At 28.4% G+C, this 16,873-nt stretch overlaps 1 protein-coding gene across 5 annotated transcripts; it reads right to left on the bottom strand.

The window, feature by feature from the left end:
• Positions 1–960: 960 nt before the first annotated feature.
• On the bottom strand, positions 961–15,999 carry LOC103575386 (microtubule-associated serine/threonine-protein kinase 3). 5 transcript variants are annotated; one of them, XM_008555152.3, is made up of 18 exons: positions 15,321–15,998; positions 15,205–15,242; positions 14,359–14,666; positions 14,117–14,196; positions 13,933–14,035; positions 13,329–13,410; positions 13,133–13,232; positions 12,771–12,994; positions 12,615–12,690; positions 11,414–11,644; positions 11,061–11,292; positions 8,670–10,344; positions 8,233–8,414; positions 7,867–8,084; positions 7,454–7,786; positions 7,039–7,104; positions 6,234–6,750; positions 961–4,548 (listed from the first exon to the last, which is right to left on the bottom strand). In XM_008555152.3, exons 3-18 carry the CDS (start codon positions 14,537–14,539, stop codon positions 3,614–3,616), a joined length of 5,235 nt encoding a protein of 1,744 aa, XP_008553374.1. In that variant the 5' UTR covers positions 14,540–14,666; positions 15,205–15,242; positions 15,321–15,998; the 3' UTR covers positions 961–3,613. The 5 variants fall into 5 exon arrangements, with proteins under 5 accessions (XP_008553374.1, XP_053596513.1, XP_008553375.1 ...); XM_053740538.1 differs by having other exon boundaries at positions 14,359–14,519; positions 14,580–14,666; positions 15,205–15,998; XM_008555153.3 differs by having other exon boundaries at positions 7,867–8,072; positions 15,205–15,999.
• Positions 16,000–16,873: the final 874 nt, after the last annotated feature.

The raw sequence follows: 16,873 nt of genomic DNA on the forward strand, positions 1-16,873 counted from the left end.
ATCAATCATAATTATTGAAAATAATTATTGAAGCTCAAAAACTGTTTTTAAGACGAGCAAAAATTTGGTAACTTTCTTTTTCGATAGTTTTCTTAGGATTACTCCGGAATCGTGCATAATAAAAAAAATTTTACGGCCAGATCAGAAAACTAGACACTTGAAGCTATAATTTGCCTTTTTTGTTTTTGTTGTACGACCATTTTTCTTTAAGTTACAACTTGTTGAAAATCACTAAAAAATTGCAATTTTTTTAATAGCCCTCAGTTTTTGCAACTAGTGTATTATTGAAAAATTTTTTAATTTTGAACTGTCATAATTCAATTTCCGGATACTTTTCGAAATTCCCTGACATTTTCATGATATTTCCCGGTTACATTAAATTCCCGATATTCCAGGTTTGTGGCCACTCTGTCAATTGAAAAAAGGACAACGTAGTAGTAATTTCGCTGAGATATAGAATTTTAAAAGAATTACTTACAGCTGTTATCAATTAAGAGTTAAAAAAGATTTGTTGAATAAACTTTAGTCTAAAAAATTTGAAAATTCGAACTATAAAATTGACATCAACTGTAAGTACAGTCGAGTCGCGTTATGTTCGCTTAGTGTCTCTCTCATATTAACGCAAGTCTGGTTAAAAGAAAAGGATATAAGCCGGACTTATAACGCGATTCGGCTGTAATCTTTTTTTAAATCTATATCCCGACGACTACGTTGTCCTTTTTTAATGAATGGTGTAATATTTTTTGAATCGATTGATAAAATTTTGAAACGCTTATGACAATTGAAAGTCATTGATAATTTTTAAAAAGTGGGAGACACTGTGGGAGAATGACCTTAATACCCAATGAATTGAAATAATTTTTAAAAAAATAATAATGAACATAATTTTTTTGGTGGTAATTCTATTTTAATTTTTTCGTTTATTTACCAATATCAATTATTTAAATCACAGAACTTATTGATCTAATATAATAGATAAAAGAGGATACACAATAATCAGATTTAAAAATCTGGTATATCAAGTATATTCATATATATCTAATATATCAATTTAAAAATAATAATTTTCCAATTATCGATACAATTACGAATTTTGACATTCACATATTATATATATTTATATATTTATTTAAATTCGACATTTTTATCTCACGTTTTATTGCTAATTAAGCAAAACATACTCCACTTGATTTATCATAAATCGTATTTATTATTTTCTTATAGTCAATAAAAAAAGATCCGACCTATTATTGATCAAAATCGATCATTAGTTATCGACTATAAGCTTTTTTTTACCTGATTAATTTAAACGTTTCAATCATTGCGCTCCATTATCATTTTTATTATTTATTAAATAGTTTATATCAAACTGTAGTTTTGCATTTTAATTTTTTTTTTTTTTATCAAGTTGTAGACAACAAAAGTAAAAATAATCCGTTATTAAAATTAAGAAACATATTTTCGGATTAAAAAAAGATTAAAAGAAATAAAGTAAGTGCATACTTGAAATATGTTAATAAAAAAAATGCCTAATTTTAATTTATAATAAATGACATTCTAATGTATCACAACCTAAATATAAATAAAAAAAAAAGTAATAGATATAAAAAAAAGCACAGCTCTACTAAATACGAATAAAAAAAAACTAGGAAAATTAATAAATTGATGTAAACTATTGATTTATACTCTATTGTGTGAAATTATTATTACTTTTTTGATCAGCATTTAAATATGACTTAAGTGAATACGGAGACAACTAGTCTTTTAATTCTAATCAACAATTTAATTGTTTTACAACAAAGACACACGATAATTTTTATTTATTTAGTATAACACGAAATATCTACCACAAGCAAAAAAATTTTTTATTTATAATAAGACATTCAACTTTTTATTTAAATAATTATTTATGCATATACATTTTGCTTTGTTCTTTTTTTAAACTTTTCTTACTTACTTAAGCTTTCACTTTTCATTTTTATTATTGTTATCGTTATTATTATTTTTAATTCTTTTCTTGTATCTTGTACCGATTCTTTTTGATTGACGTTAAATACAACATTAAACCACTCCTTGGTATGAACCAAAAAAATTATTTACAACAAATTTGACAATTTAATAATTGACAATTTTAAAAAGTAATGTTGACAAACATAATAATTAAGAAAAAAAACAACGTTTTAAATTTAAATTGCAATAACTATTTAAACCTTTTTTTTTTTGCTTTTTGTTAACTTTTTTTATCGCAAATTTAAATGTCAACATATAACATTAATAAGTAATACTTAATAATTATAAATCAATCATTATAACAAATTGCTAAGAAAAAATTGTAACTGTAATTGCGACAAAACAATGAACGATAATTAATATCAATAAATTGTTAACATTAACTCAATTTTTAATAATTAATTTAATTTAAAATTAAGAAAAATTATATTAAAATATCTAATTTAAATATTAGAGATAAAAACACACATTACATACATTTAAATTAATAAATGATTGCTCAAAAATAATTATCAATAATAAAATTGTTTTACAAAAGATATGACGTGTCACAATGATTATTTGTTGCTTAAATAAATAATTTCGATGTTTTTACCAATAAATTATTTGTTCGTAAATAGGTCACATATTTTTTATTGATAATTGTTAAGTTTTATAAGCTTTGATAGTGAGCAATACTTATCTATATATTTTATTCGATTGTATTCATTTTTTTTTTAACATCAATACGATAATTATTATCAATCTATTACATAATTATTGATTGTTTATTTTTACTAACATTTATTTCAATGTCAACATAAGTGACCAAAAATTTATAAAAAAAAAAAGTAGCACGTGCATATTAAGAATTTTTTTTTCTTTTGCGTTTAAATCTTACGGAAAGTCAATTCCATAATTATTATATATTTTTTTGTTGTAAATTCAATATCGGCGATTAAATGGCAGCTTGATGGTAATTAAGTCAACATAAATATTACATTTAAAAAAAAAAGTTAACGACTTTGTATTCAAGTCTTAAAAAAAAAAGAAAAAAAAAAAAAAAAGAATCTCGTTTGATATTTTTAGCTCTAAATTACTCCAGAGATCCTTCTAAATGTTTGTTTCATTTTATTTATACGTGCTAGTCTATTGAAATGAAAAGAAAAAAAAAGTGATCAATGTCAATGAAAATGAGATCGATTAAATACTGCGAATGATGATGCTTCAGTCGATTATATATAATTTGTATGAACTTATCTCCCAGTAATTAAATTTTATTTTATTTAACTTTCCCTTTGTGTATTTTTTATTTTTGTTAATTCTTTAATTTACATAATCAAAAAGGAATGCATTGTGATGTATTAATTTAAATATTTGACGTAAGCCGAGTAAATAACATTTCATTCCTTTTTTTTATATTTATATTTACAAATCAGTTGTCATTTTAATTATTTACAATCAGAAAGACGTTAATTATTCAAGGTAATTTTTAAAAATTTTTTTTTGTCAAGAAAGCACCATTGTCACTATTTTTATGCTTTCAAGTACGTAATACAATTCCTGTATTAATTGTTATATATAAAATAAATAATAAAGTGATGAAAATGATAAAAAAAAACATTTACTTATTTTTTTTGTCTTCGACGGCTGTATTATTTTCATTTTTACCCGAAGCTGATGAATCCATGCTATCAACTTTGTATCTCTTTAAAATTTTACGTGTCTCTAGACTTGTTTCCATTTTACTTTTATTAAAAATCTTACATTCAATTATTTTAGGAGTTGCTGCATCAAAATCATTACTAGCAGTAGTGGCAGAAGTTGTCGGATTAAAATTTTTATTACGAGATTCAGTTGATTGATTTGCTGCCGACGAAGAAGCTGATGTAGTAGATACCGATGTAGAAGAAGTTGTTGATATTGACGAAGTTGATGATGACAGTGATGACATTGATGACAATGATGATTTATTGCCCTCACTAACACAAGGTATAACAGTTTTAGCAGAATCCGATGATGCACTACTTTCTGAATTAGAACTTAATTTACTTTCATCATTTTTATCAAGTCCAGTAGTAATTTTTTCCCCACTAGACGACGTAATTGAATCGCTACTTGTATCTTTACAGTAATCATCGCTCTTAGATCCTGTTGGTGAGTCTTTTTCTTCAGCAATTCGGGGTAATTGTGTACCACCACACGAGTTAGATAATCCAACACCAGGAATATTTATAGACATTGGCATTGTGTGTGATATTTTTGAATACTCATTAGACTTATCAACAGATTTTTTAATATCATTTTTATCATTTAAATCTTTAGATGTATCACTATTATCATCACTGGATTCTGGGTAAGAAGTCTGAGCAATTGTTACTCTAGGTGTAACACGTACAACACTATTAGCCAATGGAGAAATAGATGTTTTATTTTCAGCAGAACGTGGATGCAGCCTATCGGGACTTAATGCACGACGTAGTAATGGTGAACCTGGTTCTGCTGACTTTGGACGGCCGTAACTTTTTTTTGAACTCGCTGGAGTAGATAAAGAAGTTCCTATTATCCGAAATAATAATAATAATAATTAGGGGTGTGCGAATAGTTCAAACTTTCGAATAATTGGAATTTTTCAAATTATTTGTAAGTTTTCGAATTATTCGTAAATTCTCGAATTATCCGAAAATTCAAGAATAATTCCAAAGATTTCTCTTGAGTGACTTAAAATTGTATTATTTTTTTAAATAATTCAAATTTTTGTCAGAGGTAAATAGAGCTCAGACACGAATCTACGAAAAAATTATTTTAGAAAACTTTGACAGGGTGGCCACAAAGAAATGATTTCAAAATTCCCTGATATTTCCCGGTTTTCCAGTACAGTTTTTCACATTTTTCCCTGATTTAGAAATTTTATTCCTATCATTTAGATATTCAAAGTATTTCTTATATTTTCATTTTCAATAATTAAATTTGATAATTAAATCATGAGAGAAACCATAAAAAATGACAATAAAATAAATTAATATTGCCTACTTTTGATTATTCCATGTTAAAAATGTGTAAGTTAAAATATTTGATAAGAAATGTTAGGATTCAAATAAATTCAAAATACACTGGTTACAAAAATTAAGGGATACTACAAACATTTGAAATTTTTCAGTAATTTTCAACAGTTTGTAACTCGAAGGAAAATGGTCGTACAACAAAAATAAAAAGGCAAACTGTAGCTTCAAGTGTCTAGTTTACTGACCTGGTCTTTAAATTTTTTTATGCACGATTCCGGAGCAATCAAAAATCAATCATAAGTATCGAAAAAAATTTACTGAAGCTCGAAGACCGTTTTTAAGACGAGCAAAAATTTGATAAATGTCTTTTTTGATATTTTTCTTAGGATTACTCCGGAACCGCACATAATAAAAATATTAAAAACGAGCCAGAAAACTAGACACTTGAAGCAACAGTTTACCTTTTTTGTTTTTGTCGGATGACCATTTTCCTTCGAATTATAACCTGTTGAAAATCAGTTGAAAATTTGAAATTTTTTGGATATTCCTTAATTTTTATAACTAACGTATTATTGAAAATTTTTTTAATTTTGAACTGTTACAATTTAAGTCCCGGATACTTTTCGAAATTCCCTGATATTTCCATAATATATCCCAGTCGCATTATATTCCGATAATTCCCGATATTCCCGGTTTGCCACCCTGTTTAAGGAGGGTTTATAGCAATTTTTGTCCAAGCTTCTCTCTCAATCAAAACCTCTAAATTCAAAATTGAGAATGAGATTCGATGCATTACTCTATAATCTAGCAGTCTACATTTTCATATTTTATAAATTTTCATTTGTTCAAGAAACAAACGTAGAAAAAATTATCATTTACTGTGCAAGTGCAACAAGGATAGAACTATTCGTCGACTTGAATGTGATAGAAAAAAAAAAGCTCAGACCCCTCTTAAAAATAAATCTCTCTATTATAAAAAAAAAATTGAATATTTGAAAGCTGATTCTGATCAGAATTTTGTCAATTCGAACCGAGTAATTTGAAAAGTTACAAATAATTTAAAAACTTTCGGATAATTCTAAAACTGACGAGTAATTCGAAAAGTTTCAAAGTATTCGGAAATTCAAATTATTCGATTCGAAATTCGAATCAAATAGTTATATTAGATTTGAACCCGATTCGCTCACCCCTAGTAATAATTATGAATATTAAAAAAATGTATACAAGTAATTTATTTACCTGGACTATATGATTGTGTAGTATTAGAGCTACCAGGTTGATGTCCAGTAGGAAAAGCCAATGGGCTTGGACTTCGTGTAGGACTAGCAGGAATTGGCGAAGGACTCGGTGTCCTTGCCAATGGCGATAATGGAATGTGACCAACAGACTTTCTACGATTAGGTGAATGTATATTTTTAGCAGCCGAATGTAATTTATGTTTTAAACCATGAAGTGTACTCGGTCGTTGATAATGTGGTGATTGATTAGCTATTGTACTTATACCAGGACCCACAGAAGTACTTGAACCAGGTGATGATGATGAATTTGGACTTGAACATGGGCTTGAATTACCACCAGTTGAATGATATGAATCAACACTGGGACGGTTTGTCGTCGGTGGGGACGGAGTACATACAGACTTAGGTAACCCAGCAAAATATGCCGAGGACTCTTGTTGTGGTGGTAATGACCGAGTGAACGATTGAAATGAACGACTCGGTGTTACCATGGACGGAGAACATATTCCTGCGGCCATCTATTCATTTTAAATAAATTCATAATGAAAACTATTTATTTTTTATTATTTGTAATTATTATTATTATTATTATTGTTGTTATTTGTAGTTTATTGTTTTCCATTAATTTATTCCCTCAATAAATCACTGACTGTATTAAATATAATAAATAATTATAAAACGATTTTAGTTTAAAGCGTGCTAGTGTTTTAAATAAATAAATAAAAAGCATCGCGTATTGAATAATAAAATTATTAAAATAATATATTGCGGGTAAATAATAAAATAAAAAAATAATTAAATCATACCATAAGTGGAGGTTTGCTGTCGCTTGGTAGAATGGGTGCCGACAATGGGCAACTGATAGTTAATGGCTGAAAATAATAAAAATACAAAGTGTTGCTTAGCGCTGATGCTGCTTTTCTATTTACCTTTCTTACACAGGTAACCATGACCTGCACTCATTTTATTTTTATTTTTAATTACAAATTAATTGTAAAAAGTAAAATTAAAAAATTTTTGATAAACGAAGAAAAAAAAATGAATAAAGAAAATAAACAATTGGAAAAACATGCAAACATGTGAACAGAGCAAGTGTTGTCGCGGACGTGCGTAAAAATTATTATTATCATAATTATAATAAATAAAGTATTATATTTTGATTGTATGTTTTTAATTTATTCAATAGGATTATTATTTTTTTTTAAAGTATTTATTAAATACCTGCTGCATTTCAACACTCGCACGTTTCGAGCTTATTCTTCGGAAGAGTGACGTCTTCCTTTTCTTATCTGAATGATCACGTTTTTGTTTACGCTGTCGGTGCAATGTCCTACGTGCCATTTTACTTTGTGCAAGTTCACGTTTCCGGCCGCCAGTCTTAATACTTGTATTCTCCAAGGGTGTGCTACGAAGTGTTACATGATCACCACCGCTGAGCATCAATTGTAACACTTGGGTATGATATAGACCTTGTATTGGTTCACCATTGATATGTGTTATCAAATCACCTGGTCTTAAACCAGCTTCAAATGCAGGACTTAATTGATCTACAGCCTTTTTTTTAAATATTTATAATTATAATTATTATTTATTTATTTATTTAATATTAATATTTATAGATTAATAAAATTTACCATAACTAAATGATGCATTGTATAAAAATCAGTATCCCCATAAAAAACTCTAATAGTATGAACAGTAAAACCAAAACCATTTGGACCGCGACGGATAATTATTGGTGGTTTTAAACTCGTAACTAGTGGACTTAATTCACGACACGGTGATGTATCTCGAGATGAAGCTGTTGATGAACCACCAGGAGATTCTATCGACTGACAAACTGATGGATCATCTATTAATTATAAATAATCTTTTTATATTAATCTATAATTTTATTCATACATTAGTTGATTTTAATTAGATGTTAAAAAAAAATAACTAATTAATGATCAAAAACTTTGATACAATTTTCAATATTTAATTAATTAATATATACGTACATGAAAAATCATTTGTAGGTATAACGAGAGAAAGTCCACTAGTTGATGCTGATTTAATAACAGAACGCGATTTTTGTTTCGTTGCCAACGGAAGTGGTGTTATGTTTAATGATTCAAATGAGTCTGTACTTGAATTATGTTTATCTTCCGCTATTTCTTTATTAGCTGCTGCTAAATCAATCCTAAGATAACAAAACAGTCAAATTAAAATAACTATCATTCAAAGTAATATAAGTAATTACTTATAACCACGTGCGAGTACATTTAAATGATAATAATGAATAATAAATAAATAAAAATTAAAAATTAATAAACGTAAAAAAATTTTAATTGTGATGAAAAAATAATAATAATAATAAAATAATAGTAATAATGATAATAATAAATAAAAGTTAAAAAATAAAAAAAAATCTGCCGATTAAGGCAAAATGACTCACATATGATCACCATCAATGGAAATACTGAACCTGGGCAGCCTATCACGTGCATGAATATGACGTCTTCTGTGTATTTGTGGGCTTATGTCATCCGATTCAGTTTGTGATGATTCTGGTGTACTGACATTAATACTTGTAGTATTCGTAGTATTTAATGTATCAGTCATTGGTTTTTTAATAATAGTATTACGTGATTCACTGCTACTACTACTATTGTTATTACTACTATTACCACTGATAGTTGATGCCAGGCTACTATTTAACGAAATAGAACTATCCAAACTTTTATTTATTGATTCATTACTAGTGTCTTGAGTATTTTTGGCAGTGGGTGGTAAAGAAAAACGATTTTTCTCAATAGTCAATGAGGACAATGGAGCTTTATCAATATTAAATCTTAGTGGTGGTGAATAGGAAGAACTTGGTGATAATTGTGACACACTGCGTTCAAGTTCATTGCGGAAAAGTTGTTTTTTGGTAAAGTCAAGTTCATTATCGTTTACAAGAACAGGCGGACGTGACTGAGATATTTTACGTGATTGAGGTGAGTATGAAGAGAAACTTCCGAATAGCGGTGAATCATCAGTGTCATCAGTATCCTCACCAAAATCATGACTGTAACGATCCATGCGTGTGTCAAAATAACTAGTATCTTCTTCGTTTGTTAATTGAGGAACGAATTCAGCTTTCTGACGTAATAACGTGTTCCAATTAACACCGAAAAAATATAAATGTTCTTTAACTTCATGTGCACCACCTGTACCCAATCGATCACGTGCATTTTGTTGCAATAAATTTGTAATAATATCTTTAGCTTCTGGCTGTACTGGCCAATCTTCTTCATCTGGCCACTCAATATCATCGTTTACTGTGTGGGCAAATAACTCTTCTGGAGTTTCGCCAAAAAATGGAACACAACCAATTAAAAATTCGTAAAGAATTATTCCCATAGACCACCAGTCGACGGGTTTACCGTATCCTTGACGTAAAATAACTTCAGGTGCAATATATTCAGGTGTACCAAATACTTGTTTGTCTGAAAATTGTCGTGTATCACGATCAATATAACCCTCGTATAAATTTGTCGCCAATGACATTAAACCCATTTTACTGAGACCAAAATCAGTTAGTTTAATATGACCCAATGCTGTTATTAATAAATTGTCAGGTTTTAAATCACGATGAACAATACCGTAGCTGTGTAAATATTCAACAGCCAGCACTGTCTCAGCAAAATAAAAACGTGCCATATCTGGTGGTAAAGGACCAATATTTTTCAATAAACTAGCACAGTCACCACCCTCAACATATTCCATAACTAAACATAAGTGTTTTTTAGTCTCAAAGCTACAGTACATTGATACAACAAATGGATTATCTGTAAAACTCATAATATCACGTTCAGCAAACACTTGATCAATTTGATTACGTAGCATTAAATTATTTTTATTTATTTTTTTTAATGCAAAACGTTGGCGTGTTGTTTTTTCTTTAACTAAATATACCGCACCATAAGCACCATTACTTATTAATTTAACAACTTCGTAGTCACTTTCACATGGCACACGTTGTGATTTATTGTCATCGTCTTTGTGTGGACTCGATGACGCTAAATCTAAATTACTGCTATTTAAACTTGCCGAATCTTCAAGTTTATTTATATCTTCTTGGAGATCTAAAAATAAAGTAACATTAAGATAATCATAAATAATTTATTTTTATTATCGGCACTTATACTTTTCACTTTCATTTTATACAATAATATTAAGATAAGAGTAACTTAACCCTTTCACGTTCATAACTATTTCAAGACAGTAAAAATGTATTTGTTTATTTATATTTATCTATTTTGATCTAATTCAACATAAAAGTAATATATGAGAAAGAAGTTGTGTAGATTTTAGTGTTTTAGGAATGGAGACATATGTGCTTCCAGGTATACATTTTTCAATGGATTACAATAAAATACTTCACGTTTTTATTGCAAAATAAATACAATGGTAGAAAATACAAGTCACGAAATGTATTTACTTATTTATAATACTAAATATTATGAGATTCTACAAAAAAATGACGATCTAAAGTATAACATAAATGAACATTACATGGAGAGCATGTATTATTTAAGCAATTTTCTCGATGAGGTTTAGCACATTGTATTTTTTCTATTATTAGTTATAGAAAAAATACAGTAAAAGTTAGCTTTTGCCATTACATGTAACGGTGTTCCGCGAAAACTTGAAAAAGTACAATAAAATTTTAAAAAATTTTACTTAGCCAGTATATTATTGTAAATCGGAAAATTATGCGGGGACAAATGTGTCCCTTATGCGTGAAAGGGTTAAAATGTTAATAAATAAGTTAATGTATTTTTGTTTTTCTCAAACTCACCAGATATAGGATCTCGATTCAACGATAATTTACTAATAATATATTGAGGAATGTCCGCTTTGATGCCATTATTTATTTTTGCCTGACCCTCAGCTTGTTCTAATAAATGATAAAATTCTTCAGGATCAAATTCTAGGCATTCTAATAGCCGTGCTGGCCGCGAAATTATCAACAATAATTTCTTAATTAACCCAGTTAAATGTGTCGCTGCCTCTAAAGATTTATCCTTCGTCTAAAATAAATTGCATAATGGATTTAAAATAATATTATTTCACTAGCTATTTCTTTAAATAATTTTTTAAGAACCAAACAAAAGAATATAATAATAATAATAATAAAATATAAATATCAACCTCCATCAACAAGTGCTCAAGGCTCTCAGTCATTTCATAAAAATAACGAGAAGTTATAAGTTTCTCTTGTGACTTTTGTAAACAGTCCCGTGCCATTTCAATTATTTGATGATGAACAAATCTTATAATTGGTAATGAGTCTTGTGCTACATGTGATACTATTTCATACTCATCTATTTCTTTATTTTCATTTATGAAATTTGTAAGACGTTCTTCCATCTGTTGAGTTGCCTGATAATAAAAAAAAACCTTTTAATAATAATTTTAAATTATGTTGGTTCATGTCCATTCTTTAATATCTATTAATAATTCATAGATAATTGGACAATATTGTTGTTATTATTTAATGTTTATTAACAATTATTGTACAACGTTTCGTTCTATTCAGGACTTTATCAAGTACTGGAAGACAAAAGTAAAATAATTTATAAAATATATAAGATACTATAAATAATTAGCAAATACTAAATTAGATGATTCTAAATTCATACCGATTCAAATTTACAATAAAATTCGAATTCAAATTGCCAGTCATTTACCTCAATTGATTAAACATTAAATGTCAGAACTATAATTTGATAATTGAGACATAAAATAATAGCAAATGACACAATACGTCTTTCCCAGTACATAAATAATAATAATTAATATTTTTTACTATGATGACTATTGATATTATTGTTATTAAAATAAAAATATTAATTTAAAGAAAAAGGCTGCAACAATAAAATGGTATAATGAATCATGTTGAGTAATAATTTATCCAAAGTTGTTTTTGAGAGTAATGAAAAGTAGACAGATAGGATGTCATGATAGCATAAAAAAGTATGTTGCCCTCCGGGTTTACGGAACCCCGCGGTATTTGGGTCAGACAGATGACCTCGTAAAATAAAATAAATACAAGAATTGACGTAGTCGCAATAATAGTAGTAGAAGTTGTGGAAAAAAAAAGAATAAGAAGAAGGCGAAGAAAATATAGAAGAGTAACAACCACATGAGGTTTCTCGTTATTTTTGAATGAATCAATCTCATTTTTCTTGATGACTTTGCACGTTGGCTTACTGCCAATATCTGGATGCTTACATTACTTATTGGTTATATATTTTCGTAATACTTTATATTTGTTTAATTATATTTTGTTCACAAATTTACTTATGATAACGTTTTATTTTATTATGATAAATAGTATTTAACACAATACCTTTGGAAAACGTTCTTTGTACAGCGTATTCATCATAACGATTTCATTGTCGAGAACTGGCGATCGACTTGGACTACTACAAAGAACAAAAAAAAAAAAAAATCATAATAATTTAATAATTAAATATTTGTGATAAAAAATAGATAATGAAATTACCTTAAGCTGCGAGATCTTGGACGGTGTAATGGTGACCTTCTGCCTTCTTCTTCAAGACTAAATGATATACTACCAGGAATGCTAGATATACTTGAGCCCGGGAATCCTGGATGCGATGAACAAGGAGTCCCGGGCTTGGAGAAGTGACAAGACAACATACGTAATTCATCCTTTGTTGGAATGTTTGGCAACTGGTGTAAACGTTCCTGACTTGAACATTGTGACTGCGTAAAGTAAAAAAAAAAAAAAAAAATTTACATACATACATACATATTACTTATTTTAAAAATAATATTATATTAGTTAACTTAGTTGTTTAACCAAGTCAACAGGAAATGAGTCAGTAGATTATTTATATTCACCGATACGTTGCTGGAACCAGGAGTTGTTCCGTAACCACTTGAAGGTAGACTTGCTACAGACCAACGTCTTCCATCAGCAGTTCCTGCTCCGCCGCCAATTCTATTATAAAAAATAAGATAATAAAATTAACAATAACTCTAATCTTAATAAAATATTTACTGATATGATTAAAAAAATAACGTTATATTCAAGTACCTTTTGATTGGAACAAATGCAAAATGAGGACTTGATGACATGCGTGGACTCTCAAGTGGACTGCCCACAATAGGAACAAAAGCTACAATATTTAAATATTTATAATAATTAAAATATGTGTTGTTTTTTTTTTTGCATTTGAATAACTCATTTGGTGGATTACTTGTGACTTGATTAAAGTTTAATAATTTAAATCTTTAACAATTAGACTTCAACATGATACTAAGTTTCAGTAATCTACTTTTAAATTTTAAATGTTGTTAAGCAAATAAATTAAGCAACAATAGGACGATTGACGATCCATGCTAAAATACTATTGCAATCTCATCGTCTATTTGATTCTTACATCACATATATATGATTTGCGATAAAATCTATCGCGTGCCAAAAAATGTTTGCGTAATTTCATCACTCTTCATTACAATACATTACTACACCTTAATAAACAGTGCCAACAACTCGGTACTGTTGATATTATTGTTTATTGTTTTATGATCTAAATTAACCTATTTATCTTCGCGTTACATGATTACGTGTAATTGCCATAAATTATAATAGAACTAAAGTAAATAATGATTATATTTGTGTATATATATAATTGTACCAGACAATGGTGAGTGACATCGAGGTAGAGTGGGTGAAGTCGTTGCGATAAAGGATTTACGATGAGCTGCTTTAGCCGCACGTCTTGGAATATTAAATTCACGCTAAAATATTTACAGATACTTATAAATTATTTAATAATTAATTAATCAATCAATCAATAAATATATTTATTATTTATTTACCATGTGAACTGACAGTGATGGCGCAGATTTACCGATAGCAGAATTACGCATTCGCACAAGGTTAGACAATTCGCTGCCAGCTGAAAATATAAATAAAAAAAAATATATGTATACATCAATCAATTGATTTTATTAGTTATGCAAAAGGTATCGAGTTATGACATACAACAAATAGTTTTAATCAACAGGCACAGAACATGTGTGCATAATACCGAATAATATATATATATATATATACTTACAAGCACGAACTGGTGCCTCTTTGCTCTCAACTTTCGCTGGCAGTGACCTCCGAGCAGTCTCTGGTTCCATTGGATTATTTTTATGATCCTCAGACTCAACTTGATCGAAGACAAGAACCCGTGAGGGATTTCCATGTGACCTTAGCCGCGGTCGACTTGGTCTATTGCGTCCAGGATCCATTTTTTATTATTATTATTACTTTTATTCGTAAATATTTTACCTTTTTCAACTTCTTGCTATTTATTATACTTGGGCTATTTTTTTATCTATTTATTCGAGTTCTTCTTTTAGATTTATCACAGAAATACTAAACAAATAATTATTTTAGGATTAACATATCTCATATCAGTTTAAATCTTAAAATTATCATCTTACTCTGTAATATTTATTTTTTTATTACTTAACTTCCATTTCTACATATATTGATTTTAATTAATTAACGCCAAAACATTGACTCTTATTTTTAAAAAATAAAAATTTAATTCAAATATAAGTAATAAAAAAATTCCTGACCCTGAAGTGAGCAGACAATTAACAATTTTTGAATTTTTTGTTTAACAATTTAAAAAAAAAAAACAAGAAATTAAAATATGCACATGTAGAAAATTAAAAAAACTATTGCAATTTTTTCAAATTTTATTTTTTTTATAATTTATCATTTTTTTTTAAATTCAAAAATTATTAGACGTCGACTAACTTCAGTATCATAAAAACTCATTATTTATTCATTTAATCAAACTTGAATATTTAATTAAAGAATAAAAGAAAATAAAACATGTAGAATTAAATGAATGAATAAGTAATGGAAAAAAAAAAAGAAAATAAATAAAAAACAACTCATGTACCTTAAAAAACCCTTGAATATCCGGGAAGTAATATCAGTCTGCAAGAGGTGTAGTGATAAAAAAAAATGAAACTTAAATTTTTTAAAAACTTAAAACGCGAAGACTTGATAACTTACGTTAGACAACAACACTAACTGTCTCACTCTTGTTACACTCAATACATATAATAATAAAGTGATTTTACAGTGAAAAATTTATCGAATCAACTCCTTGATATCAAGCTATATGTGTATGTTTAAAATAGTATTGAATTAAATATGAAAAATAATGAAATTTATAACTGAGTACCGATTAGCGAATACCAAATATTAATTTAAGTAAATTTGAACAAAGATATATATGTTGTTTGTGTATTAAACATGACGACGAATAATTGAATTGCGAGGACGACGATACACGATAAACCTGACGAGTTTAAGTGGCATCCTCGTGGTTTTTATTAAACGATAACTCGGTGATACTCTTCTCTGACTGATGATTTGTTATTTGTATTGACGTACAACCGTGACCCGGGTTGTTGTGCGACAACTACGATCAACGATAGATCGCATCGCGTTTAACCAAACGTTCGAGAGGGAAATTAATTACGAAACGTACCACTCGGCCATGGGTTCCTCTGTGCTCTGACTCATGACGGGACGGAACGAATACGGCTGGCCAGCGACAGAAAACACGCGCGCACATACCAACACTTTTATCTTCACAGTCTACATATATGTCAATACGAGGACTTGTGTACGCATGTGTGTGTAAAGTCACACCTAACACCTATTTTGTGTGTATGTATTTAGTAAGGTTAGTAGTCTATAATCTATACTCGTGTTGTTCATGTTTAGGAACCTGGATTATTGGAAAGGGATGAAGATATATATTGTTTTTTGTGTCTCTGTTGCACTAGTGATTTTTTTTACAAGTTCTGTTGATAAGTAAGTTATTTTTTTATCGATTGAGTTTACCACCAAAAAATTTAAATTACTATTTGAAATGACAACTGTATCAGAAGCCCAAGTAGTGCACTTGGCTTTGTGACACCTATAGAATAAAAGTTTTGAATAATAATTAAAATTTTAAAAAATGCATATACTGAATTTTGAATCCTCTAAACATGCATCTTTTAAATTTTATTTTATAACAATTTGAATTTATTATTTCAAAGTTTTAAAAATTATCAGATGTTCGCTAACTATACACTCATAAGTTTTGAGGCTGTTTTTTGACTTATCAATAAGTTTGACAAAGCGATCAGAAATTTATGTCACCGAAAAAATATCTGCTTAAAAGACTTAACACAAGTGACGACAAAAAGTAAATTACAAATAATGGTAAAATAAGTCATCTAAACGATTGTTTTAATTGAAATTACTTTTTTAGGACGGAAAAACGAAGACAAATTTCCTATGATTCTCAGAACCAACATATCCCAGATAGCAAAATAACGTCTTGATGAGTTCTGAATGAGTTCCTATTTATGATTTGGACATCTCATCAACATCTAAAAGAAGTCTTTAAGAAGTTTTTAAGATGTCGAATGAACCACCTAGGGAACTCAGTAAGACGTCTTCAAAAAGAGTTCTTTTTTCTGACTTCGTAAATAAGACTTCATTATGAATTTACCACGGCGTCTTTAAAAAGCTCCTAATTTTGACTTCATAAAGAAATTAAAAGAAGA

Source organism: Microplitis demolitor, chromosome 7 (assembly GCF_026212275.2).
Source record: "Microplitis demolitor isolate Queensland-Clemson2020A chromosome 7, iyMicDemo2.1a, whole genome shotgun sequence".
In the NCBI taxonomy this organism is placed as follows: domain Eukaryota; kingdom Metazoa; phylum Arthropoda; class Insecta; order Hymenoptera; family Braconidae; genus Microplitis; species Microplitis demolitor.

Coding starts and splice junctions, on each gene's coding strand:
- LOC103575386 (XM_008555152.3), bottom strand. CDS start 14,539: ATGGATCCTGGACGCAATAGACCAAGTCGACCGCGGCTAAGGTCACAT. Junction 12,995..13,132: donor CTGGTTCCAGCAACGTATCG/GTGAATATAAAT, acceptor TACTTTACGCAG/TCACAATGTTCAAGTCAGGA. Junction 10,345..11,060: donor GAATCGAGATCCTATATCTG/GTGAGTTTGAGA, acceptor CTTTATTTTTAG/ATCTCCAAGAAGATATAAAT.